The 27648-nt window shown below is 38.1% G+C and overlaps 1 protein-coding gene across 1 annotated transcript in view; it reads left to right on the top strand.

Moving 5' to 3' along the window:
• The window catches only part of LOC150084882 (sperm-specific sodium:proton exchanger-like), a 64279-nt gene that overhangs the window by 391 nt on the left and 36240 nt on the right, over nt 1–27648 (top strand). Inside the window, exons 2-6 of the mRNA XM_090376378.1 lie at nt 2301–2555; nt 10474–10614; nt 15155–15271; nt 15400–15670; nt 23435–23578. Of these exons, the coding sequence (XP_090232504.1) occupies nt 2301–2555; nt 10474–10614; nt 15155–15271; nt 15400–15670; nt 23435–23578 (928 nt within the window). The remainder of the gene's footprint in view (nt 1–2300; nt 2556–10473; nt 10615–15154; nt 15272–15399; nt 15671–23434; nt 23579–27648) is intronic.

Raw genomic sequence — 27648 nt, 5'->3', positions numbered from 1 at the left:
TGTCCGTTGGCTTGTGCTCTTACTTAAATTCACATTTAAGTAATTCACATTTAAGTAAGAGTACAAGAATATGTTCAATGGAAACTCAAGTGTGGGCTGTATCTTTCAAAGCTGGACGATAGCTTTAAACGTTTATAATGCATACATCTTAATAATTACTTATCAAATTACAAAAATAAAACAAATTTGGTCTCAAGAAATGTCCAACTATCTAAAATTTTAAATGGGTTACAACAGTCGCTTACTTCCCAATATTTTTTGAGGTAAATTCATTTAAAAGTAATTCGCTAATATCCAAGAGAAAAATTTTTAATTCGAATTTCTTCTTTAAGATCTTCGTAAAAATAGTTTTACACAAAAAACTGGTTAAGACTACTTATAGTAATTAAATTATTTATTAAATTTATTTAATTTTAATTTTATTTATTTAATTTTTATTACCAAATGAATCTGATTTTGGCCACATTTCAGGAATCCGTTATATTGTATTCTGTAATAGCATTTAAATAGATATGGTTCCCATTTACTAAGCTGCAATGTATTTTTATATAATTTACAAAGTTCTATTTTGTGTGCACAGAATAGAATAATTCCTTTTTAATTTCATTCAACATAAAAGCATGCTTTTTCTTAGTTTTATCCTGATTTTATCCCGCTTTAATTGAAAAGTTTTCATCAGTTTATATTTAATGTTTAAGTATACATTCTTTTTGTTTTATTTTACTTCTGACTACTTAGTCAGTTGGAGTCATTAGTATTAGTATTAGTATTAGTAACGGCCGTATGGTGCAAGAAAGCCTATGGCTTATGCTGCACCAGCCAAAAAAAAAAAAAAAAATCCGAACAAAACAATGATAAAAACAAAAATATTTTGATGATATTCATTTCCAAACAGAAGACATCTTTCGTTCAACAGAATTAGTTTCTTTTTATACTCCCATATAGGTGGCCAGATAGACGAGTTCACAACTTCATCGTAACTGCTTTAAGGTAGCAGATACACTATGGCCACTTTTTTTTTTTTTTTTTTTTCATTTAAAGATTCATTAATTCAGAATGAGCACCAGTGTTTATAACCAGGACCACAGCTAGCCAAAGTATACAGAAGTTGGTATGTTAATCTGGGATGACTGCTACTTATATGCAGTTTGCTTGCATTTGTCAATGTTAAACTTCAACTGCTACTTCTCAGCCCATCTACCTAACTTTTCAGATCTTGTTGCAGTAGCATACCCTGTTGTTGGTGTTATTGTTGTTGGGTTAGGAGCATCAACGACTAAGGCCATGTTGCTTGTTGTATATTATCTGTAAATTGCGTGTATTCTGAGGTCGATTTTCTTTTTGCTGGACGAAAACCCGAGTTTTCGGGAGAAAAAACCATACTACCCTTGCCTAAGACTGACTAACTCAACCACGTTGTGCAAAAGACCCATAAAAATTCCTCCTGTCATCGACAGAATTCGAACTCGGGTCTTTTCCACCCGGTGTGGAGAGGATGGCGATCCTACCAACTGCGCTACCCACGAGAGAAACATACCCTGATTACTGTCTTTAATCACCTTGCCAACTTTTGTATCGTCTGCAAACTTAGACATTAAGATATACCATGAATATCATTAATAAATATTGAAAAAAACAATGGACCCAGCACTCAACCCTGAGACTCCACTAATAATAGTCCACGAAGAATAGTGCCCAATGATAGCCACTCTGTTTTCTCCAATTCAACTATCCTTTTATTCATAGCAACAGATTTTTCCCTAATGCCAAACTGCTCCAATGTACAGCCTAATCTATAAAAGAAAATTACTGCGTGCACTTAATATATGTTCGCACCTTAAGGCGCAGGGAAATTTTAGCCAAAATTTTCCAAGAAAAGAAGTGCGTCTTATGGCCCGGCAAATACAGCAATTTAAAATTTCTAAAATCAATTTCCATTTTATAGCACAACATGCTGAATTTTGGTTATTTTTTAAGAATTAGCATTTACGGTTCTCAATACAATATTTACGTGTCTTTACTTATAAACATCATTAAAAAATTAATTTTTTGTTCATGCTCCGGGACGACCACACGGTCAGAAGAGTTAACAAGTTCGAGAAAATACAAGAAACAGCACCGTATTTAGCAGTCACGGGCTTGAACCCCGATTACTCAAAGCACATGTACGTATGTATCTTCGCCCCTGACCACTCGGCCACGGCAGCTGATAAGCTATATTTAAAACTTTGTTTTTTGCCATAAATCATTGAAATAGTATAAGTGACTAGTAAACACTTTATTATTTTTTTTCCTTATAGCTCTCATAAGGTTTCAGCTGAAAAAGATTCGACTTCCATACACTGTCATCTTGCTGATATGTGGAGCTCTAGTTGGCCTATTGTCGTCCAAAATCCCTTCAGTAAAGGCATATACAATCCTCGCAAGAATGCATCCTCAATTAATCTTACACGTTTTTCTTCCCATACTAATATTTGAATCAGCTTTCGCCATGGATGCACATACATTGAAAAAGGTTTTCCTACAGTGTACAGTGCTAGCAATTCCAGGTTTATGTAAGTACAACAAGCAGGTAAAAAAAAAATTCTTTTAATGTAAATGCATTTAATGGATTTCCGTCTGTAGTTCACTGATTTTCAGTCTTTTTTCTAGTTGTATATTTAAGAAACAGCCGTTTAGTACAAAATTTACAATATAAAGCATTTAAAATCATCTCTTAAATATTTTTTGTTATATTGATTAGTTTTAGAGATTATCTTTAATTTTTCGTTTGATTCTGTGATACAAAGCTCTAATATTTACAGTATCCATTTGGATTTTCAAACCAGATCTACCAACAAGACTTAAAATCATTGAAGTTGAAATAAGGGAATCTTCCCCTTTATAAGGTAAAAGGATCTGACAGCATCGCATGGCTCTGATTGGTTCGAATATGCATTTGCAGTTTTCTTTGTCTTTTTCTTCTTCCAGTCACATAGCTCCCTGAGGAGCTGTTGCGGCCACCAACAAATTCCTTCAACTGCATCGATCATATGCTCTACAAGCGGCATCGCAAAGTGTCATGCCAGAAGTTCACTGATCCCATCCTTCCACCTAGTTGAAGGTCTTCCTCTGCACCTCTTCCCCTCAATTTTTCCTTCCATTATATTCTTCAACAGAAAGTTTTCCCTTTTCACTTTATGACCAAAAACTTGAGTTTTCTTTTGTTAATGCTACGAAGAAGAATTTTGGGCCTCCCAATTTTATTCAATACCCACTCACTTGTTTTTCGATCCAAGTAAGAAATACGCAGTATTCTCTTGTAACACCACATTTCAAATGCCTCAATTTTCTTCCTGTCAACTCTTCAGATTCCATCCTTCACATCCATAAGTGGCAACTGGAAAAATTAACGAATCAATGATTCTCAGTTTCGTCTTTAGAGGCAGATCTTAATCTCTCCATAATTTTGTCAGATCAGTGACCAACGTTTTAGCAATTGCCTGTCGTCCCTTTACATCGTTTGAGCAGTCACTATTTTTATTTATTCTTGACCATAAGTAATCAAATTCATCAACTTCTTCAGTACCTTGCCCATTAACCTTCACTTTACTGGAACCGAGATTATTACCAATCACCATAATTTTAGTTTTACACACATTCAGAAACAATCCTTCTTTCTTACTTACTTCACATACTCTCCTCAGAGTTTCTTTAAGATGATCCTTAGAATTATAAATTAGCACAGTATCATCTGCATAACGAACGTTGTTTATCTTCAATCCTCCAAATTTGATGCCAGTCTCTAAACTTTCCAAAGCTTCACGCATGATATCTTCAGCATAAAGATTAAAAAAGATGAGGTGACAAAACACAGACCTGCCTGACACCGTTACCTATTGTGAAAAAGTCCGTGTTTCCCATGTTGGTTCTCACAGTTCCTTCCTGTTTCTGGTACAGTAGCTTAATCAGCTGAATTATGTGGATTGGGAAACCCATATTAGTCATCGTTTCCCATAGTTTCTCGTTTTGAACACAATCAAATGCTTTTGCATAATCTACACTGGTGTGCAAAACTTAAGGACCAGTCAGATTTTCCCCTGTAGCATAGGAGTGGCCTGGATATGGGAAAAGCATACCAAAGGAACATCGTGAGGTACAGAAATGATGAATTAGATAGTATGAATCAGAGCTGTAATACTCAATATGTTCTACGTTGATAATAATATAAGTAAAATAATAAGAGGAGTTTACCTCAATATAAAGGTAGAACACTACCTTTATATTGAGGTAAAGGTAGAACACTTCCGTATGATACCCTCCAGAAATTAAAACCGGAAAAACGAAAAAATCGACAACTTACCGGTACATTAGAGTAAAATATAAATAATTAAATAATCGATTTAACACAATTCAAAACAATTTAAAACAATTAAAAATCAAATGAACGCAATTAAAAGAATCTAACGAAAATATTCAAAACGATTTTGAATATATTTTCGTTAGATTCTTTTAATTGCGTTAATTTGATTTTTAATTGTTTTAAATTGTTTTGAATTGTGTTAAATCGATTATTTAATTATTTATATTTTACTCTAATGTACCGGTAAGTTGTCGACTTTTTCGTTTTAATTTCTGGAGGGTATCATACGGAAGTGTTCTACGTACTATATTGAGGTAAACTCCTCTTATTATTTTACTAAGAAATGATGAATGAAACAACACCGACGCAACAACGGAAACAAAACGGTACAGAGGGACTTTATTCAAAAATGGCAACTTAGCACTGGGCTGCCATAATACAGATGCATCACTCCCAAAGATGGAACAAAAGGAAGAGGTGGTCCTCAGTAGGAGATATGGCCATCCCTAATGTCGATGCAGGCTTTGCACCGCCTGTCCATACTTAGAACAATGCTGTTGATAAGTTCTTGCGGTAACATCGTCCATTCCTCTGTCAGCACTATCTATAGCTGGGAATATTTTCTTGTGGGTGTGGACATGCCGCTAGACGTCTCCCCAGAGCGTCCCATATGTGTTCGATGGGATTTAGATCGGTGGAACGGGAGGGCCAATCCATACGAACAATGTCCTCACTTTCCAAAAGCATATCAACAGCGCAGTGCGATGGGATGTGGCGTTATCATCCATAAACACGAACTCCGGGCCAATGGCACCTTGGAACAGACGCACATGAGGAAGAATTACCTCAGTACAGTAGCGTGCACCGGTTACAGTACCGCCTTCCAATATCTGCAGTTGTGTACGTTCATCCAATCCAAGATAACACTTCCCCAGACGAGAACACATCGACTGCCTTATCGATCCCTTTCAGTGATGTTTGCAGGGTGATACTGTGTGCCAACCTCTCGCCAGATTAGCTGACGTTCAGAATCTGAGACTGAATCTACTCTCATCAATAAAGAGTACCCTATCCCATTGCGCTGCCGTCCAATCCTTGTGTTCGATGCACCACTGTAAACGGTGTCTCTGATGGGCAGGTCTTAAAGGGACATAGCGTACTGGCCGTCGGGCAAACAGTTCACCTTTGTGGAGTCGCCTGGCCACAGTAAACCACGATATTCTGCGTCCTGTGCAGCTGGTATGACGATGCTTTGAGAGATATCGAACTCTGCAGCCGCACTTCTCGCACTTCGACCTTCCTCGAGCTTCCCAATTATTCGATCCCGGGTAAAGTCATCCAGATGTCTACTGGCCATTCCGTTGTCTGTAGCACTGTATGAAACCAATCGAACGTGTGTAACAATCGTGCTCATCATTCTGTAATTTGCACATAACTGCTGACCTGTTGCTTTTATCTGTTTATGTGAGCCCTCTTATCATAATTCAAAATTTTGCATGTGCACTAGCTTTCCACTGAACGGCCAGTTATGCAAATCGCTACTGGCTGTTTTGTTTGATTTTGTGGTTGTAACGTTTAAAAATAGTGTTGGTCCTTAAGTTTTGCACAACAGTGTATAAAACACAAAACGACTGGAACATTGAATGCTTTGCATTTTTCAATAATCAGTTGCAGACTTAAGATCTGATCTCCGGTTCCTCTGCCCCTTTCTGAAACCTGCTTGCTCTTCTGGCATTTCTTCTTCAAGTTTTCTTGAGATTCTGTTTAATGATTTTAAGAAGAATCTTACTAGCGAGAGAAATTAGGCTAGTGGTCCTGTAATTTGAGCAAATTTTCAGATCTCCTTTTTTTGGTAATGGAATGAAAACTGATTTTTTCCAATCTGATGGCCACTGTCCCGTTTCCCAAATTTTTACAATCATTTTATGAAAAAACTCAGCACTCTTCACACCTGTAGCTTTAATCAATTTCGCTGGGATTTCACCAATGCCAGGTGACTTGCCACACGTCAGTTCTCTGTTGGCTTTTTCGACTCCTTCCTTCAGTGGAACTGATTCATGATCAGACTCTTGAAAAGAGGGTGGCAAATCATTATTGTTAGCAGGTGCTTGGAAGAGCTGCTCACAGTATTCTTTCCACCTTCCTTTGTGTTCTCCTCTGATAAAATTTCCCCTTTGGAGTCCTTAATTGCATTATGTTTTAGTCGGAACTTTTGTCTTAAGGACTTAATTACATCGTACATCTTAGTGTTGTTTCGTTCATTGTGGTATTCGATTTCTTTACACTTTCGATTTTGATATAATCCTGTTTGTCCTGGCTTAAACAGCGCTTGATGACTTTGCTTAGTTCCTGATACTCTTCGTTTCCAGGTACACCCTGGGCTTTTGCAGTTCTTCTCTGTCCAATAAGTTTAAAAGTGGCTTCTGTAATTCATGGCTTCCTGATCTTTGACCTTTCTCTAATGTATCTATTTGCTGAATCCTTAATAATGCTTTTTGTATTTTCCCACATTTCCCACCGATGACCCAAAACATTATGAGTCGTTATGCAAATCGAAGCAACTGCAGGTGAACTAAGGCACGTGCGTCGGTCAGGATACGGTATAAAAATCACCTGATGCTGAGCTCCGTTAATTAGTATTACTCTTGTTCTTCAGGTGGGAAAGGCAGCGGATTTAAGCGAGTTTGACAAAGGCCAAATTGTAATGGCCAGACGACTAGGTCAGAGAATATCCGAAAAGTCACGGCTAGTGGGATGCTCACAGTCAGCTGTGGTTAGTACCTACCGAAAGTGGTCCGAGGAGGGAAAACACACGAACCGCTGGCGAGGTACTGGATGACCACTGCTCATCGATGCTCGAGGTGAGCGAAGGCTCTCCCTGATGGTATGCGGCAACAGAAGGGCGACTGTGGCGCAACTCGCAGGTAATTGGAATGCTGGTGACGGGAGTAATGTGTCATAACACACAGTACATCGAACCCTGCTGAAAATGGGGCTGCGTAGCCACAGGCCGCTCCAAATGCCCATGCTGACCAGGGTTCACCGGCAACAGTGCCTACAATGGGCACGCGAGCATCGAAACGGAACCTTGAGTAATTGGAAGAAGGTCGTCTGGTCCGATGAATCACTTTTCCTGTTGCACCTTTATTTTTGGTACATGTGTGTCGTTTACCTGGGGAAGTAATGGCGCCTGGACGCACCGTGAGACGAAAACAAGCCGATGGCGGCGGTTTCATGCTTTGGGCGATGTTCTGCTGGGATACCCTGGCTCCAGTCATCCATGTGCCGGGCACTCTAACGTCTACCACCCACCTAAACATCATTTCTGACCAGGTACACCCGTTTATGGCAGCGGTCTTCCCCTCTGGTGGTGTGCCGTCTTTCAGCAGGATAATGCGCCATGCCACACCGCCCGGATTGTTTGAGCCTGGTTCGCGGAATATAAGGAAGACTTCCAGGTATTGCCCTGGCCTCCAAATTCCCCAGACATCAATCCCATCGAGCATCTGTGGTTTGTGTAGGAATAGCAACTCCGATCTGCGGCGTCTCAACCACGTACCTTACAGGAGTTAAAGGATCTGCTGGTTGCGTGTTGGTACCAGATACCACACGACACATTTAGAAATCTTATAGCATCCATGCCTTGCCGGGTACGAACTGTTTTGTCGGCATGTGCAGGACCAATGTCATATTAAGTAGGTGGTCATAATGTTTTGGCTCATTGGTGTATAGTCATGTAATTCTAATAGAGCTTGTAAACGATTGCCTGTTTCAAGTATATAATCATTTGGAATATTTTCTACATCCAATCGTTTAGGGAAAACCTTATTCGTAATCTTTTTCAGCTTCAGCTTGAGAATGATGTGGAGTAGCTGATGATCACTGCACAACCTGCTTCAGGAAGTGTTTTTGCTGTGATTACACTGGAACGCCACCTTTGCTGCATAAGGATGTAATCAATCTGATTCCTTGTTTTATAATCAGATGATTTCCATGTGTAGATTTCTGTTTATACTAAGTATAAACAGAAAACAAAAACATTACCATATTTTGAAACCAACAATGAACCCAGAATTGAATCCTGAGAGACTCCACTAATAACCGTAGTTCAAGAAGAATAGTGCCCATTGATAGCTATTCTGTTTCTAACCAACCATCCTTTAATTCATAGCAATTTATCTATTACCACATCTGCGATGGTCCGCAGAGTTGGCGGACATGAACCCCCAGATGGATTGTTGGATATGTGCACGTGGAGTCGAAAACGAGCAGTCAGTAACCTGTAGGATGATAAAGACACCCGCTTGGTTAGATATGTAAGTGCAGGTATCGGATACTTAATGCGAGGCGGGAACAGTGGCTGTAGTTTGTATGCTATGCAAAACATGGATATACTAAAAGTGCCCCGAGGCAGTGATTCCATTTTTGAGAGCAAAGCGTGAATATTCAGTGAACATTTATCGCTGTACGGTAGCCATGTATGGGATGGATTGTTTGAAGCGTGCTTGTCTTCTAATGGTATAGAGAATTCACACAAGGACAACAATAGATCTTGACTACACCCTACCTCCGTGCAGACCGCAAATGATAGTGTTTTCTTGTGTGAAGGTCATCTTTGCAGTACTTCTCAGAATGCTGACCTTGTACCCACACGGAGATGTTCTGTTATTAGACAATGCCATGGAATTGTGCAGGAATAACATGCAGCATAACGTTGGGTATGGGCAACCACAACGGTCGGCAGCGTTGCCGGACATGAATCCCACAGAGAATATACGGAACGACACATCCAAGATAGGGATCCAATGCTCCTATAATCTGAGGGATCTAAAGTTCACCTAATCTCCTGTATCTAAAATTCATCTAATCTGGAGATCTCCAGTTCATTCTCAAATAGGAATGGAATGACATCACGAGGGACACCTAAGCTCCTAATCTAATCCGTGCCCTGCAAAATTACTGCTGACATCCCCTAAAGATGGCTTGACGCGCTATTAGGTAAGTTCTCTAATATTTTTTAAGGTAGTGTAATATAAAAAGTAAAAATGTAAACGAAACAATTTTTTATTACGATAGCTTTTCGAAATGCAATTGTTATAGTATTAATTTCGGATCATCGTTTATGACTCCAATAATTAAGAAATCTGTTTTATTTTATAATTTTGTTATAGGTGTTCAAGCTTTTTTTAAAGAGATAAACGCTACTCGAGTTTTACATAACAAAGTTCTGTGTGAAGGCAGATGAAATTAATGATTATATGATTCTAAAGAACTACATTCAGTGAATGGACAGTTGAACAAAGATTGATACTAAACGTCAGGAAATGTAAGAGTATTATTTGCTATGATTATAGATGATGTACAACTTCATTTGTTTATAAAATATATTAAAAGCTCGTTATTATGAGTTACAACTATGGAAAAGCTGGGAGTACATTTTTCATGAAACTGAAAACTGCCATCAAAAACGAACTGATTAAATATTGGGCCTTGTAAAATGCTTTCCCAAAGATTATATGGATGATGTATTTTTAAATAAACTACACAAATAATTAATCTTGCTAGTCTTGGCAATTGCAGAACGATTTAGTCTCCTTATCAAATCAACAACGTTAATCAAACAGAATCGTTGAAAACAGTTTTTTTAAATACAATATTTATGCTCTTAAGATATTTATGCACGGAAAATAAGAGCGAATACTAGAATGAACAGAACTACTCCATAATGTTGTTATATCTGCTTAAAACCATTGGAGGAAAAGCGAATAATCAGTGACATGAGGTTTTTATGCAAAATGATAAATAAAAAGATAGAGTGAGAAGAATTATTGGAGAAGCTTGGATTTAGTTTTTCACAAAGAAATACGAAATAAAAGTGATTTAGGCGCAGACTGACTTTTAGAGATCTGATTGCGGAAAAGGTGTCATCATAAATGTTATTTATGATGTACTGCCACCTCATTAGAGTGCGGATGGATACCTTATCGCAATATTGACAAATCAGTTGATAAAAGAAGTAGTTTTTTCACGAATTTTGTTTGTAGTTCGCCATACCGTAATTGATTTTTATTTCATTAATTTGTCATTTTTATATTGACAAAATTCTAATAATTAAACAATTGTTCTTTTAGTGATCTCAGCTGCTCTAACTGCAGTTCTGTCGATGAATTTATTCGTGTTTTATAACTGGACGTGGATTACAGCTTTGCTGTTTGGTTCCATTCTCAGTGCTACGGACCCTGTTGCTGTGGTGGCTTTGCTCAGAGAATTAGGTAAGTAAACTCGTATTATACTCACGTGATAGTGAATTAAGAGTCACAAAGTCGATGTGCAAGCATGGTTTCCCGTGTGACTGTCTTTCCCGTTTGACTGTATTGTGTCAACTGTTAAACATGGAGGAAGAGGAGGAGGATCAACAATGGTTTGGGCAGCAATATTTTGGTATTCTTTAGGTCCTGTCATCACCCTGAATGGGCGAGTTACTGCCACCGATTACCTTTATATTCTGAGTAACCACCTTCATCCCATGGTGCAAACATTGTTCCCACAAACGATGCCATGTTTAAAATGATAATGCTCCAATACATTCAGCCAGATGTGTCCATCTTGGTTTTAGGCGGATCAAACTAAGGCTAAGCATCTCCCATGGCTTGAACAATCGCTGGACTTAAAAACACCATTGAGCCACTGTGTACATATTTGGAAAAAGGAGTGATAAGCAAATTCCCTCCACTTTCATCACTCAAGGAGCTTGAAACGTTCCTGCATGTCCAATATTCCTCTTAAGACAGGCCAAGTTTTATTTGAATCTATTCCACCTGATGGCCCAACACCATATTAGTGCCTACCTGTAACTCTTATCAGAGGTATTTCAATTATTTTGCCCACTCCCTGTATAATGCCTAAAAATTTATCGAATAATAGAAGACTGTTTTTCATGAAGTTTAACTTTGGATAGCATGTCGTAGAACATTAGAACAGCCTCCCAAATGTGGCCAAAATGGTGAGTTTAACAAAGTTCAAGGGAAAATTCGATGGTTACTTTTAGGTGCTGGAAATACGATTTTTTTTGCAGATTTAGAAAAATATTTACTTCCTGTTTCGTTACCAAATACATGTAACTTTTAGTATATAGAAATTAGTTTATTCCATATTTCTCAAAATAACTTTAATAACAACATAGCCATTTTACTCTTTGGTTGTAATAATATTTAATTACATCTCTTTATTCTCTTATATCTAAAGGTGATAGATGACTCCAGAAGCGGATTAAGGTCGGTTGAGGCCCCGGGCGCTGCAGAAAATATTGGGCCCCTTAAAAAAAAAGAGAGAGACAGGGAAAATAAAAATGCATGCTAACCATTTTTTTAAATAAATAAAAAATATTATGTACTATTAATCTTTTATTTCCAATAAAATTTGAATATAATATATGTATTATATTATATTCGCGTCTTTTTTTAATTTGTCTTTTTTCAGCCCCTGATAGATGTCGTTTAATTTTTCTAGCTACCATTGGTAGCCTACCAATGAAAAGAAAAATATAAAATTTAATAGTCTGAATGATTAGAATACTAGAGAAGAGGTTTTTCGTTATAATGCAATAAATTAATGATTAATTAAATTCAAAAATTATTCATAAACTACGAAAATCCAGGCGCTGATGTAACAACAGGAATTAATTTTATCTTAATATAATTTCAACAATATACGATATACGCGTATTTGCGTATATCTTAAGTCTGCACAGCAGGAGAACCTTTGTAAGTACAAAGTAGCAAATACGATTCTATTGCTCCGATTGAGCGGTAGCGCAGCCGCGCGGGGCCTATGCAGCGTAGTATGTGTATAGTATGCAGTGTAGTATGCAGTGTAGTAATGAAATAATGAAAACAAGCGAATATAAACATACTATCAGGTTTTACCGCCGATTATAAACTTGTACGTAATTAAAATTGCACATATGAAACCAAACTTGGTGTCATTAGAAAAAAAAGTGTAAAGTTGGGGTTTTGAGGGCCCGTCAGAAGTCGGGGCCCAGGGCGCGCACGCGGTGCGCCCGCCGTTAAATCAGCCTCTGGATGACTCTCATCAACCGGTGCAATACCACCACTTTGCTTATTGGAGGCTTGAAGTGGTGAAACCCACGTTCAGTCACCAGAGCAACGTTTCCGGCATTCCCATCTCCTTCAATACTAAGTACTATAGATTATAGATTTTGATACCTTTCGTGTTTGGGGTTTTCATTAAAAAAAAAAAAAAAAAAAAAGATACCAAGAATTCTCTTGGCTATTGATTGCTATCTATTGTGTAAGTTTGTCGAGATTACCCCTTCATCTACATCATGAACAGTACGTTTTGTAAACCAATCTGCCATTTGGGGATACTCTAAACTCCATCAAAAACTCCATTCAGCAAAACTGGAGTTTCTGTAACCAGGAAAAGGTAAATGTGCGACAATCAGCCTCATCTACTGGAAGGTCGAAGGAACTCGCCTTTTTCATCTTGGATTGCCATCCGAATAATATGAAGAGGCTACCACAGTACTTTACCAAGGCCAGAGATGTTAACCTTGCCTTTAATTTTTCTTGTTTGATTTTAAGTTTAATTTTAATAAATACACAGTATATATATTTTAAATTTTCCTTTTAATTTCATCCTTTCTGCCATATGTTTTACAGAACATATATCAACAATATACATGTAAAATCCCCTTAGCCGACGGCTGCGATGGGACATTTATAAATGTTTCATAGGACAGACTGTACATCGGACAATTCTTATAATTTTGTTACGTTTTGAAATCATTAGTAACTGATAAATGTGCAATAAAATGCGATTGCTCTATTAGCAATCAAGTAACTGCTTAACTTATTATGATCCTCTCTACTATCCAGAGAAGTTGAGACTGCCCTTCAGATTTGCCCTCGTGGGTAGCACAACTGATATAATCACCGTCTTCTCCACACCGGGTGTAAAAAACCTGAGTTCGAATCCCGCCAAAGACACAAAGACATGAGGAACTTTTATGGCTTTTTTCACAACGTGCCTGACTTAGTCGGTTTCAGGCAAGGTTAGAATAGTTTTCCCTCCCGGAAACTGGGGTTTTTTGTCCGGCAAACAGAAAATCGACTTCAGAACACACGCAATTTAGCATTAGCATTAGTAGAGGCATACGATGCAAGAAAGAAGGTTTATGCAGCATCAGCCAAAAAAAAAAAAAAAAAAAATTCTTCCCATTTCACCCCTCCCCATTCGTTCCAAATGCCTGTCCAGCTCAGCCTTAAATTTATTTAGGCTATCAACTTCCACAAAAAAAGGATGGAAGTCTATTCCACCAAACTACCCGCTGGCCAGAGGCAAATTTCCGCACATCTATTCTACAACTGTCTTTCCTCAACTTGAAACTGTGCCCCCTCAGGTTCTTAATCTGAGCAAGAATCCCATCAGCATTCAGCTTGCTCAACCCATTCAAGGCCTTATACACCTCAATCAGATCAACTCACAGGTGCCTACTCTCCAGGCGCTGCAATTGGCAGAACTTAAGCCTTTCTTGGCAAGAGAACCCCCATTGTTCCCCTCACCAATCTTGTCGCCCTTCTTTGTACTCATTCTAGCAACTCTGCATCCTTCCTAAAATGAGACCTCCAGAGACACAGTATTCTAGGTGTGGCCTTGTATAACAGGATAATCATCTCCCTGTCCCTGCTAGCAAAATTCCTATATATCATTGACAAGACACCATGACCTGCCCTGGCTCCCGTCTGCACTGCTCAGCGAACTTCATATTTGACTGCACAATTATCCCCAGGTCTTTTTCGCTTTTCACTTCCCTGAGTGTAGTACCACACAGTTGGTACGTTTCTCTTCGGTTATTGCTACCCATATGCAGTACTTTGCATTTGTCAATACTTCAGTTGCCACTTCTCAACCCATTTGCCCAACTTATCTAGATCCAGTTGGAGTAGCATGCTGTCTTTACTGTCGTTAACAACCCTGCCAACCTTTGTATCATCTGCAAACTTGGACATTAAACCTGATATATCTTCATCAATATCATTGATAAATATACAAAACAATAATGGGCTCAACACTGAACACTGGAGAACTCCGCTGCTCCACGAAGAGCAGTGTCCATTGATTACCGCTCGCTGTCGTCTCCCACTCAACTATCCCTTTATTCATTGTAGCAACTTACCCTTAATGCCATACTTCTGCAATTTCTACAGCAGTCTTCCATGTGCAACAATATCAAAAGCTTTCCTGAAATCCATATAATATCAAAATTATTTTTGGCATTCAGTTCCTTTGTGACCACATCATAGTATCCAATCAAATTGGTTAGACAAGACATCCCTTTAACAAACCCATGTTGTGTCTTAACTACTACTGCAATCTTGTCTGGATGATCCCGCAATGCATCTTTAACCAGTGACTCCTTTATTTTCCCTGGAACACAAGTTAAACTAACAAGTCTGTAGTTACTTGTGTCACCTTTTGAACCCCCTTTGTGAATGTGTGATACATTTGCAAACCTCCAGTCCATGGGGACCTCCCCTGTGTCCAAGGAAGCTCTCATAATTATGGCAAAAGGTTTGCTTACTTCCTTTGCTGCCTCCTTTAATATAACTGGTTCGATCCTTTACAGACTATTAATATACATGGAGCATATAATCTTAGTCGCTGATGCTCCTAAAACCCTAGTACAATAACAACAACGAGACTTAGTGGTACATTCGAGAAGATTTACTTCTTAGACTATAATCACTGAAGAAGGTATTATAATATATTAATATTTATTTGTTATTTAAGGCACGTCGAAAATCCTCTCTACCGTGATTGAAGGAGAATCTCTGTTGAATGATGGATCCGCTATTGTAGCTTACGATGTGCTGATCAATTTAGCTATGCCAGGTGCCAGCATCTCAGGTAATTTTTTTAAAATGATTTATAACAATGATGTTTAATGATGTTTATAATAATCATATAATCATTATTATATGATGTTTAATAATTGTTTATCGCAGATTTTTTAATCGATATGATTTCTTTTACAGCCGAAGCAGTTTGTTTAACGTTCTGCCAGATCACTCTCGGAGGGCCTTTCCTTGGTTACGTAATGGGAAAATTAGCAGTTTTCTGTCTCTCTCGAATTTACAACGATGCGGTGACCGAAATCGCCGTAACTATAAGTGCAGCTTATTTAACCTATTACCTAGCAGAGGATATCCTGAATGTTTCCGGTGTGTTAGCCCTGGTGTGTTTAGGAATGACCATCAGTGCCCAGAAAGACAGCATAAGCCCCGAAGTCGAGTCTTTTGTCCACAGGTACGAATGCGGTTTTGCTGGATATTACTCTAAAACAATTCTGAGAAACTTTTCAGGCATTTACCGTATATTCCGGCGTATTAGCCCATTTTTATTTTTTGTCTTCAAAATCTGTGCTTAATCATACATAACATTTTCCGTATAAGTCGGCCCCCTTTTTAGTCACCTTTGTAAAGTATTGAAAAAAAAAAAAAAAAAAAAAAATACTTTGTCACCTTTCGCATCTGGTATATTAAAGTAAAATCTGCATTAAGAACTACTGCCTACTTTCTTTTTGATTCAATTATTTCTGCTTTTACTGTTAAAAATTACATTGTAACACTTTATTACGCTGTATATCAAACTATAAAAAAAGCGGTAAATGAATGCCATACTCCCTTACGTCACGAAACAAAAAAAAAAAAAAAAACAGGGTACACGACGACATAGCATCCCTCTTACTGATGCTGTATGGTCCCATATACTTGTATGTGTATATGAGACCATATATATATTTTTTTTATTCAGAAAACAGGGAAATACATTTAAAAAATCAAATTATTATATTAGGGTTTCCCGTAATTGATTACATAAATCCATATTTGTGTCTGTAAATTTCGTGTGTTCTCTGGTCGATTTGCCTGTTTTGCTGTAAGAAAAAACCCCAGTTTCTGTGGTGGGGGGGGAACCTTGCTATCTACGCCCGAGACCGACTAACTCAGCCACGGAGTGAAAAGAGCCTTTTCCACCCGGTGTGAGGAGGTCGGTGACGATACTACTGTGCGTGCATACAGAAAACAGGTAAACAGATAAAAGAATAAGAATACAGACGACAAAGGCTTAAGTTTGCAAATAAAGTGTCTGGAGACTAAGCACCTGCCAGGTGATTTGATTGAGGTGTATAAAATCTTGAATGGTTTGAGCATGCTCAATGCTGATGGGATTCTTCCTCTTGCTCAGAATAATCGCCTTAGAGGGCATAAATTCAAATTGAGGAAAGACAGTTGTAGAATAGATGTGTGGAAATTTGCCTTTAGCCAGCGGGTGGTTGATTGCTGGAACAAACTTCCATCTGTCGTTGTAGAAGTTGATAGCTTAAATAGATTCAAGGCAGAACTAGACAAACATTTGGAGTGAGTGGATAGGTGAAATTAGATTTTTTTTTTTTTTTTTTTTTTGGCTGATGCTATATAAGCTTGCTTTCTTGCATCATGTGCCTTTACTAATGCTAATGCTAAATGACTCGCCTGGTACAAAAAGCATGCAGTTGGACGTTAGAAGACTGGAAGAAGGTGCCCTGGTCAGATGAGTCACGTTATTTACTCCATATCGTGGATGGTCGTTTACGGATTTGGCGTCAACAACATGAGGTTCTTGCTCCATCATGCATGGTATCAAAAATGCAGGCTAGACCAATGGAGGCGGTTGTATGGTGTGGAGCATGTTTCACTGCAGGAACTTGGACTCCTGGTGCATGTGGAACAACGTATCAGTGGTCTCCGCTATCGTCAACTGCTTGCTGACTGTGTACACCCCGCTATGTTACACTTGTTCCCGAATGGCGATGGTGTCTTCCAAGATGACAATGCGCCGAGTCATCGGGCACTTGTTGTTCAGGATTTAGGAACACAGTTGAGGAACACAGTTCTGACTTCCAGCATATCGATTGGCTTCCGAACTCCACCGATATCAATCCCATAGAGCACTTGTGGGACACTATGGAAAGGCATATCAGGCGTCTGGATACACCAATTGCCTCCATACCTGCATTGCTGACAGCATTACACACATTGTTGAATCAATGCCACGTCGTATAGTTGCTGTACTGAGGGTAAAAGGAGGACCTACGAAGTATTAGGTAGGTGGTCATAATTCAGTGATAACTCAGTGTATATTGTGCCTGTAAATTGCGTGTACTCTGTGGTCGATTTGCCTGATTGTTTGGATTAAAACCTGAGCTTCCAGGAGAAAAAACAATGCAGTTCTACCCTCAAGCCGACTATCTCAGCCACTGTGGCTGAGTTAGTTGATCTGAGGGGAGAGTTGCATGGTTTCTTAAAAAATATCCATAAAAATTCGTCGCGTCACTGACATGATTCGAACCCAGGCTTTTTCTACCCGGTGTGGGGAAGATGGTGGTTATACCCATTATGCTCGAGAGGAGCCACAACCAGTGTATTTTTTTATAAAGATAACACTGTTAAGACTGTGGTTACGGCAACTCATCTTTTGCATTGGTTGTCTTCTATTCATGGTGACCAATGCTACCATTGAAGGACATGAATTCTACTGAATATAGTAAGCTGAATTGTTGGTTGGTTGTTCCAATGAATTGGACGTATTCATTTCCATTAAACCGTAAATATTTTCAGATGCACAGGAAGGGATAAGCTTAGTGGGCTGTTACATCAGGATTCAGTAGCCACATTCCACACTATGTGAAGCCATTAATTGCTTCTGAGGTGACTGATGATTTTAATTGAAGGCTGCTTCAGGAAACCCAAAATAGGGCAGTTGATCGAGTGATCATAGTTTCTTGAATTGTCGTAGTATACGATGTTAAATCCTCGCTTGCAACGCAGTGGTTAAGATAACTATTCTTCCACACTGTGTGGAAAAGGTTCGAATCCAGTGAAGTCAGAAGGAATTGTTATGGTCTTTTTTTGAACAGCGTGGTCTTCAGACTCAGGTTGAACAGTTTCCCTCTCGAAAACTAGAATCTTCATCTAGAAAAACTGCAAAACTGGAGTTTCCGTAATAGGGAAAGGGTAGGCCTGTGAAAATCAGCCCCATATACTGGAATTTATCTAGAAAATACGTTTTTTTTTTCACCTTAGATCGCCATCCGATATTAATACAGATAAACAAATATATTTTCTGTTTATACTGCGGGAGACCGTCATATATGAGAGAGAAGATTCTACGATAGAAACTACAAGAATATTGCCGTACCTTGGAGCATCACACGAATTCAAACACGAGAAAAGTACAGCAGCTCTATTTTGAATTTAACAACTTGAAAACTACCCTTAGCTGAAATGAAACAAATTAGTTAATGTACGCAGTGCGTTACGTTTCAGACGCGTTAGCAAATAGTAATAATTTATGATTTATAACAAAAAAAGAGCAAAAAACGACTTTTATGCGCAAAACGAGAGCATTTCCGTTCTGCGCATGGTAACAGGCATAATATCCATTCTTCAGCAACTATATAATATCGGTGTAGATACACCATAGTTTACCCATAAATTAAACTACTTTTACGTAGTGTGAAAGGCATCGTTTTAATTGTATCTCATATTGTGGCTACATCCGCAACGAGATACCAGGTATTGCACTACTTCGAATAAGTAACGCTTCTCTAGTAGAGAAGACTAATGTTATTTATTCTCAGTGGATACCACCACCACCCAGACGGCACCGTTTCCAAACTATTATCGGTGGGTGGGCAGGTACCCATATAATGCAAACATGCCATCACAGTTGCGAAGTGGTTCCACAATATGAGAGATGCCAAATAGTGTACAGAATGATCCAATATTTGAAGATGCATTAGTCTTCTCTACCAGAGAAGCGTAACTTATTCGAAGTAGTGCAATACCTGATATCTCGTTGTGGAGATAGCCACAATATGAGATACAATTAAAACGATGTCATTCACACTACATAAGTAGTTTAATTTATGGGTAAACTATGGTGTATCTACACCGATATTATATAGTTAATTTTATCATATTATGCCTTGTGCATTTAATCTTCAGATATTGGATTCTTCAGCAACGGATTTCTACTGGTCCGATTTGATGAAATTTGAGTTGGCTCTACAAATCTTTATAAAAAGCTCAAACATAAAATTTCATTAAAATCCGTCTAATAGGAGTCGAGTTGTTACATGCGGACGGACAGGGTGAAGACAATAAGGCGCATTACGCATATTGCCAACGTGCCTAAAAACTAAAAATTCTTTGTCTTCAATTTATTTGTTACTAATATTTAAAAAATATATATATGCTAATTCTGTACACTGCCATTTAACTATACAGTATTTCGCAACTGCCTTATAATACGAATTTTGCAATCACAATTTTTTCCTTGAAAACATTTAAAACATTTTTTTGTTAACTCAACGACCCCACAGCTACCACTAAACTTAATAATTGAGTAAAATAAGATGAACCATTATAGCCGAGGAAAATAATTGTAATAGCATTAAATCAGTTAGCAAGCAAATCACGTCCACATTAATATACCCCTGAAGGTTCGCAATTATGCAGGTCGCATTTTGTTCTTTCTAAGCCATTTTCTTAATGGCTGCAGTTGTTTATCTGGTGTGCGCATCCCATTACTTTTTAGCTGTTTCGTATATAGAAAACATCATTTCACTTATAATTAACGAATTTGCTACATGGTAAGTTATTCTGGGCAACAAATGCTACAATCAAGCCAACGTTATATTATCCGTTCCAGTATCTTCTTCATAGCAGGAACTGCTGTAATGTTTTGGTTACTTTGTTTAAGATTAACATTTTTTTTTTTCGTAATTTTTGCCGCTTGATTCCTTTCTTGCCATTCTATTATCATACTGATGATGCTGTACACAAAGTAAGCCTATTCCCCTTTCTTTATTTCTCCGCAGAAAAACAAGATTTCCTGTCGTTTCGGAAAAAAAATTTTGCGACAAGAAATAATCCAATCTTATTTTGGGAAACAAAGTTGTAAATAGCTGACGAAGTACTGTATGTTTATCCTAATAAATAAATAACTTTATTGAACACAAAGGGTGATGTACAATGTACCCCTCACGGAAAGAGTGCTAGGGGTTTTAGGTGTAGATGGGAATTGAAAATGCCCTTGAAAGAAGAAAGTAACCTATATCGAGAATTAAGATTCACCTCCCCTCTGGAGCATTAATAATATACAAATATACTAAATTTTATATATTAAATATTTTTACACATACACTGCCCTACCAATAATATCCGGACCCCTTTTCTAATAGTTGTTCACGTCCTAACCAAGCAGTACGTCTCAGACACAACTACAAATATACTCGTATGCCTTCGAGCTGTTGTTGTTGTAGGGATTTAGGAGCATCAGCGACAAAAAGCTATACTGCTCCATGTATACTGCGCGTGTTCTGAGGTCGTTTTTCCTGTTGGCTGGACAAAAAACCTGAGTTTCCGGGAGAAAAATCCATGCTACCCTCGCCTGAGATCGACTAATTCAGCCACGTTGTGAAAAAAGGACCAAAAAAAATTCTTCCCATCATCGAACTCAGGTCTTTTCCACCCCGTGTGGGAAGACGGCGATCCTACCAACTGTGCTACTCACGAGGACATGTCTTCGAAAAGAAAGTAGTATGAATGCAATTATGAATGCGATTATGAATGCAAGATGCCGTGATCGACGGAATTAACAGACTTCTGCGCGGAATGATAAGAGGGTCCCATATAAGATCGGTCTGTACATGAATTTCAACGGCACTGAAGATCCCTAAATTGAAGATTAGTAATATGATCTGCAAATGAAGCAAGCTGGTGCAAAACCATCATGAGACGACAGGGAAAACCTCCGAAGCTGATATGACAGGAGAGCCCTGCAAAGAATTGTCCATTCGGAACGTCGGTCGACATTGTCACAGCACACATAATTATGCGCGCAGTAAGACGATTGAGACACTTCAACACCAGTACAGTAAGCTGTACCATGGTCGTGCAGTTGTCAACAAGCTACTAATTACTCAGAATAATAGTAATAGTAATAGAGGCATGTGATGCAAGAAAGCAAGCGTATAAGCTTATGTATCATCAGCCAAAAAAAAAAAAAAAAAAATTCACACAACCATTCCATTTAAAAGTTTGTCCAGTTCCTCCTTAAATTTATTTAACCTATCAACTTCTACAACGACAGATGGAAGTTTGTTCAAGCAATTAACCACCCGCTGGCTAAAGGAAAATTTCCGCACATCTATTATACAACTATCTTTCCTCAATTTTAATTAATACCCTCTTAGGTTCGTAATCTGAGCAAGTGGAAGAATCCCATCAGAATTCAGAGTGCTCAACCCATTCAAGGCTTTATACACCTCGATCTGATCACCTCGCATGTGCCTAGTCTCCAGTAGCTGCGATTTGTAAAATTTAAGCCTCTCTTGGTAAGAGGATCCCTTCATTCCCCTCACCAATCTTGTTGCTCTTCTCTGTACATGCTCTTCTCTGTACATGCTCAGTGACTCCATTATTTTACCCGGAACAGAAGTTAAACTAACTGGTCTGTAATTACACGTGTCACCCTTCGATCCCCCCCTTTGTGAATTGGGGATACATTGGCACATCTCCAGTCCGTTGGGACCTCCCCTGAGTCCAAAGAAGATCTCATAATTATGGCTGACGGTTTGCTTAGTTCGATTGCCGCCCACTTAACAAATATTTGTTAATGCTAGAAGCCGTGTAGCTTTAGTGTAATTCCCGCCATGCTTGGATCGCAGACAAATGGAAAGTTGTGCTTTGGTGTGACGAGTCACGTTACATGGTCTACCTGTTTGATGGTCGTATCTGTGTATGGCCGATGTCCGGAGAAAGCTATATGCCAGATTATATCGTCCCGACAATGAAGTTTGGCGGAGACAGCGTGATAGTCTAGGGCTGCTTTGCATGGTTTGATCTGGAATCATTGGTTGTGTTGGACAAAACCATGAATGCTGAGGTCTACCTAGACGCCCTGGACAATAATGCGTTACCTACGTTGTGTGAACAGGGAGAAGGCCCATAACTGCATCAGTAGAATGCACCATGTCATACTTCTCGCGTTCTGACTGCTTTGAGGACGTGACTATCAAAACATTGCACTGGTCAGTACAAATCAAATTATTATATTAGGGCCACCCATTATTTCTAATATATACCCATATATGTATTTTGTCTGTAAATTGCGTGTGTTCTCTGGTCGATTTACCTGTTTTTCTGGGCGAAAAAAAAACCAGTTTCTGTGGAAAAACCTTGCTATTTGCGCCTGAGACCGACTAACTCAGCCACGGAGTGAAAAAAGCCCATCGAAGTTCCTCGCGTAATCGACGCGATTCGAACCCAGGCCTTTTCCACCCGGTGTGAGGAGGACGGTGACGATATCACTGTGCTACACGAGCAGACACTGGTCAGTACAGAGCCCTCTGGGATGAAATGGATCATCGAATGCGTGTAAGAGGAGACAGCCCAAGAAACAGAGCTAATCTGGTTGCCGTACTGAATGGCAGAAAATATCGGAGGACAATTACAAAAATTTGGCGGAGAGTGTTCCACGGAGACTAGTGGCTGTCATAACGACTATTGGTTTCAGCATAAGTTATTAGTTTTCCTGTAAATAGAGGTTATTTTTAGGCATGTAAGTGTATATTCATACATTGTACATTATTTGTTCTCACAAAGAGGTTATAATCACTTTCCACGCAGCTGGAAAAGGCCTAAATTCGAATCCCGTCTGTGACGCTTCGAATTTTTATGGGCTTTCTTTCGCAACGGAGGTAGTCGGTCTCAGGTGAGGGTTGCATGGCTTTATCTGTAGTAAACTCAGTTTTTCATTCAGTAAACAGGCAAACCGACCGAAAATACATGCTATTACAAACACATTTTAAGGAAGTCTATAGCCTTAAAAATCATCTCTGTGGATGACTTTTAAGGTTATCCGTACAACTTGTACTTAACCTATTAAAATATTGTTAATATTGTATCGATATTATTAAAGATTTTTTATATGCACGTGCTGAGTATCTTTACTTTTGTGTTCTAGATTCTGGGAGATGCTGGCTTACCTTGCCAATACTGTGATTTTCGTTGTAGTAGGACTGGTAATTACAGAACGAGCATCTGTCTACATTGAGAATCAAGACTGGTTTCTAATATGCGCCACCTACATTGCTATTACAGTCTTCAGGTGTAGATATCACTTTTAAAAAAATTCATTTTTATATAAAATTACTTCTTAAGATTAAGATCTCGAATGATAAGAATTTTCAGTTATATATTAATTAATATACCCATTTAGGGTGACCAGACATCCTGTTTTCCGGGATTTTTTCGATGATATAATGTCCTGGTGTCACCAGAAAGTTTTGAGGATATTGTTTTGTTCTGTTTACGTGAAGTAAAGCTATTTTTCTGAACTAAATACACGAAGAATACAGAGAGCTAAATGTACAAAATCAAATTGTATAATTTTGTTAATTTAGCAATCAAATCCTCGGGGACAAAGTTGCATGCATGGTATTTGTAAGTATTGGTGATATGAGTCATGATAATATACAAATTCAATTAAAATAAAGAGAGCAGAAGCAAAATTTCAGAAACGAAACTATAAATTCTGTCTCCCCGGCGAGAGCTACTCGAATGGTCCCATTATGATCTTTTTAAGAACCATATCTAACCATAAAGGTACCCATTTCCTTAGCAGCGCTAAGAAAATACCTGACCTTTTTAAAAGAAAAAATCTGATCAAAGAGCAGTACTCAGAAATGGTGATGGTGCGTGTTAAATGCCAAAGCAACTAAGGCTATGAGGCGCCAGTATGTTGTAATAGCGTGTTATAATAGCGTTTGGCTGGACGAAAAACATGCGTTCCTGGAGTTTAAATCTACGCAACTCTCGCCAAAAACAGACTCACTTGGCCAAGTTGCTAAAAAATCAATAAAAGTTCTTCCCGTCGAGACGGCATTCGAACACAAACCTTTTACAGTACATATACTCAAAACAAATATATCAAATGTATTTTGAATTGTTTTCTTATGGTTAATGTTTCTTTATATAAGACACGATAATTGTATCTAATTTGGATTTTTTGTTCTTACAGTTAACTTATTCATAATTTTACTTTAACCAAAAACGAAATTACAGATTCTCTTGTGCACTCTTTTATGAAATAATATTATATTTCTTAATATTAGGATTAATTTTTACTTCCCTGGCTGTTCTGTGAAATATCTGGCAAAAAGGATTCTTCTGCTCCTATGCTTATCTTTAGTGACACTCCGATTTCTAGTCAAAATGATATATCTCTTTTGGGGATTACCCTGACTTCTAATCTCTCTTGGCACAAGCACATTACAAATATTGCTTCCTCTGCATCTAAAAAACTTGGTTTTCTCTTTCGCTCTCGGCGTTACTTTTCTCCCAAACAGCTGCTCACTCTGTATAAATCGCAAATCCGCCTTACCATGAAATATTGTTCCCACATCTGGGGTGGTGCCCCCAAAACCTCTCTCAGGCTTCTTGATTCCATTCAGAAGAGGGCAGTTACGTTAATTAATGATTCATCTCTAACAGAGTCTCTCCACTCGCTTTCTCATAGACGCACTGTTTCTGCTGCATGCCTCTTCTACAGATACTTCCATGGGCATTGTTCTTCTGAAATGGCTTCTATAATTCCCGCTCTCTCTTTCAAAACAGTCCGAACACGTGCCGCCACCAGCCAACATCCATTTACTGTCCAACTTCAAACTCATAGAACCAACTTTTCATCTTCCTCATTTATTCATTCAACTGCCGTTTTCTGGAACAACCTTCCTTCGTACGTATTTCCTGAAAATTACAATCTACAGAAGTTCAAGTCCAATATCAACAAATATCTTCTTTCGTCTTCTCAATCTCCAACCCAAGCACGGTACTAAGTACTATAGGTTCTAATACCTCTTGTGTTTGGGGTTCTCATAAAAAAAAAAAAAAAAAAAAAAAAAAGCCAGGGAAGTAAAAATTACATCCTCTGGCTGTTATAAATGGGTTCTGGATGTCTCCATTTTATTTCTTCAGAGTGCATTTTGTCCCGATTTTTATTCCAGAAAATCTGGTTATCCTATATACTGCAGCTATTATTTATATAGAGAGTTGTTATAATGATCTTTTGCACTTTTAAAAATTAATAACTCGAAAGTTTTTTTTTTACATTGTAATTAGTATGTCAAATGTTTTATACGATAAAGAATTATTTCGGAATCTTATCACTAGGGGGTAAGCTATTTATTCACTCTAATTAAAGTAATCAGCTTTTGCGCCCGTTATGAACTAAAAGATAAAGCACTTTTAATTGAACTTTATTACAAGAATGGCAATACACATGTAGTCTTATTGCAATCTTCAGAGTGCATCAAAGACAAAAGTATCAAGGTCCCCTTGTTGAGGTAGAACTATATTAAATATTGCAATGCGTTTCGAGGAAGATATAAACCTAGAAGTGGTCGTTCACATCATAAGCATCACACAGTGGCGAAACTACAATATCGCCAGGTTGGTCACCTCGAGGGTAAGTCAGGAGGGACCGATGGCTCATTTGGTTATGGTTGTTAAAGATCACGTGAGGACCATTCGTCCATTTTCCGGGGGGGGGGGGGTCAGAATTTATATTTATTGATGAGTGCAAAAAAAAAACAAAAAAAAAAAACGATCAATGGAGATTACAATGCTGATTGTCTGTCGTTGACTATTCACGGAATTTCCCCTTTTAGATTGCAGGAGGTGCTCTGTAGAATGGCACAGCAGGTGCACTAAAAACTGCACCACTAAAACTGCATGTAGGTAGAAGAAACGGCAAATATAATGTTCGAATGTCATCCTTATTTTCTTAGAATCAGCTCTTGGTGAACTTACGAATAATAAATGAACTTACGTGCATAAGCGATTTTCCGAGCACTAGAAATGCGAATACCTTCTATAAAGTCGTAATTTGTAGATCTAGTTTGAGACTGAAATTGGTGATGACAAAAACTGTTGGTTAAATCATTATTTAAAATTCCAAAAAACCTGGGATTTTTGTGTATCCTGGAAAAAAACTTTCGGGAAACCGAGACAAAACATTAAAAACCAGGACGTCTGGTAACCCTAATCTAGACATAAATTCGTCCCTGTCGTAGATATCATTGAAATCAATTGATTAAAACTATCTGAATTACTGAAGTTCTTTGCTGTAGTCAAAAAGATTGAAAAAAAATATATATATATAAATTTAATCTAAATTTGTATGTCAACAAAACATACAGTTTATGAGTTTAATCACAATTATGTTTTGTTACGAAACGGTTTATTCTAAGTGCTAAACGAGGGAGGCATGTTTGTCTTCAACAGAGAGACGAAAGCATGAGGCAGCAGAGGTTAATAACCAGGGCATTCATAGCAAACAATATCACTTCGGTAGCGATGGTAGCTGTGTGCACAGACAAAATTCCTCCTGTACCCTAATCACCAAGTAAACACAGAAACAACCTTCGATGCGACACACTGTGGAAGAGATTTAGAATAATAAACGAACTTGGCCGACAAATACGAATGAAGCCTAAATCTATTAAATCCGTCCTTTAGCAAGTTCGCTACAACAACGTCGACTCCAAGTTCAGAACTATGCCATGTAAATGTAAACTTGCTGTTGAAGCAAGACTATCTAGCTGTTAATTGGTGCCAGTAGGGTTATCATGTATATAAGAATAAAATGTTTTCACTAAAAGCAGGTGTAATGGCATCTTATAAACCAGATAACACTGCCTGTCTAGTTTATGATATGTGTGTGTTTTTTTTTTATTTTTTTGTTTTTTTTATGTGTGTGTATAGGTAGGGTGGCTCCTAGAACGTCCGTTCAAATCCACCTCGTTTCTTTGTACGTTGAACAGACTCTGCAAAACAGGCCAGCGTGTAGTAGTGCAATGTTCGTGTAGTTTAATGCATGTTATGTTGTTGTGTTATGCTGACCTCTTAGCTACCGAGAAGCAGCTATCACCAGGAAGGCTGCTTCTAGATACTCGTCCACACCACGGGAAGGTGGGCCAGTTCCAGTAGATGGGACGCATAAGGTCTCAGGTTATGAGACAACAAAAAAAAAAAAAAAAAAAAAAAAACCCTCTGGGGGCCCAATCCAGAGCTTAAAAAAAAAAAAAAAAAAAAATAATAATAATAATAATAATAAATAACACACGTGTATATATATATATATATATATATAAAATAATAATAAAAAATAAATAAATA

The sequence above is a fragment of the Mastigoproctus giganteus genome, chromosome 6, assembly GCF_048544385.1.
Source record: "Mastigoproctus giganteus isolate SK-2022 chromosome 6, ASM4854438v1, whole genome shotgun sequence".
Lineage (NCBI taxonomy): Eukaryota > Metazoa > Arthropoda > Arachnida > Uropygi > Thelyphonidae > Mastigoproctus > Mastigoproctus giganteus.
This window is presented reverse-complemented; position numbering and strand designations above follow the sequence as displayed.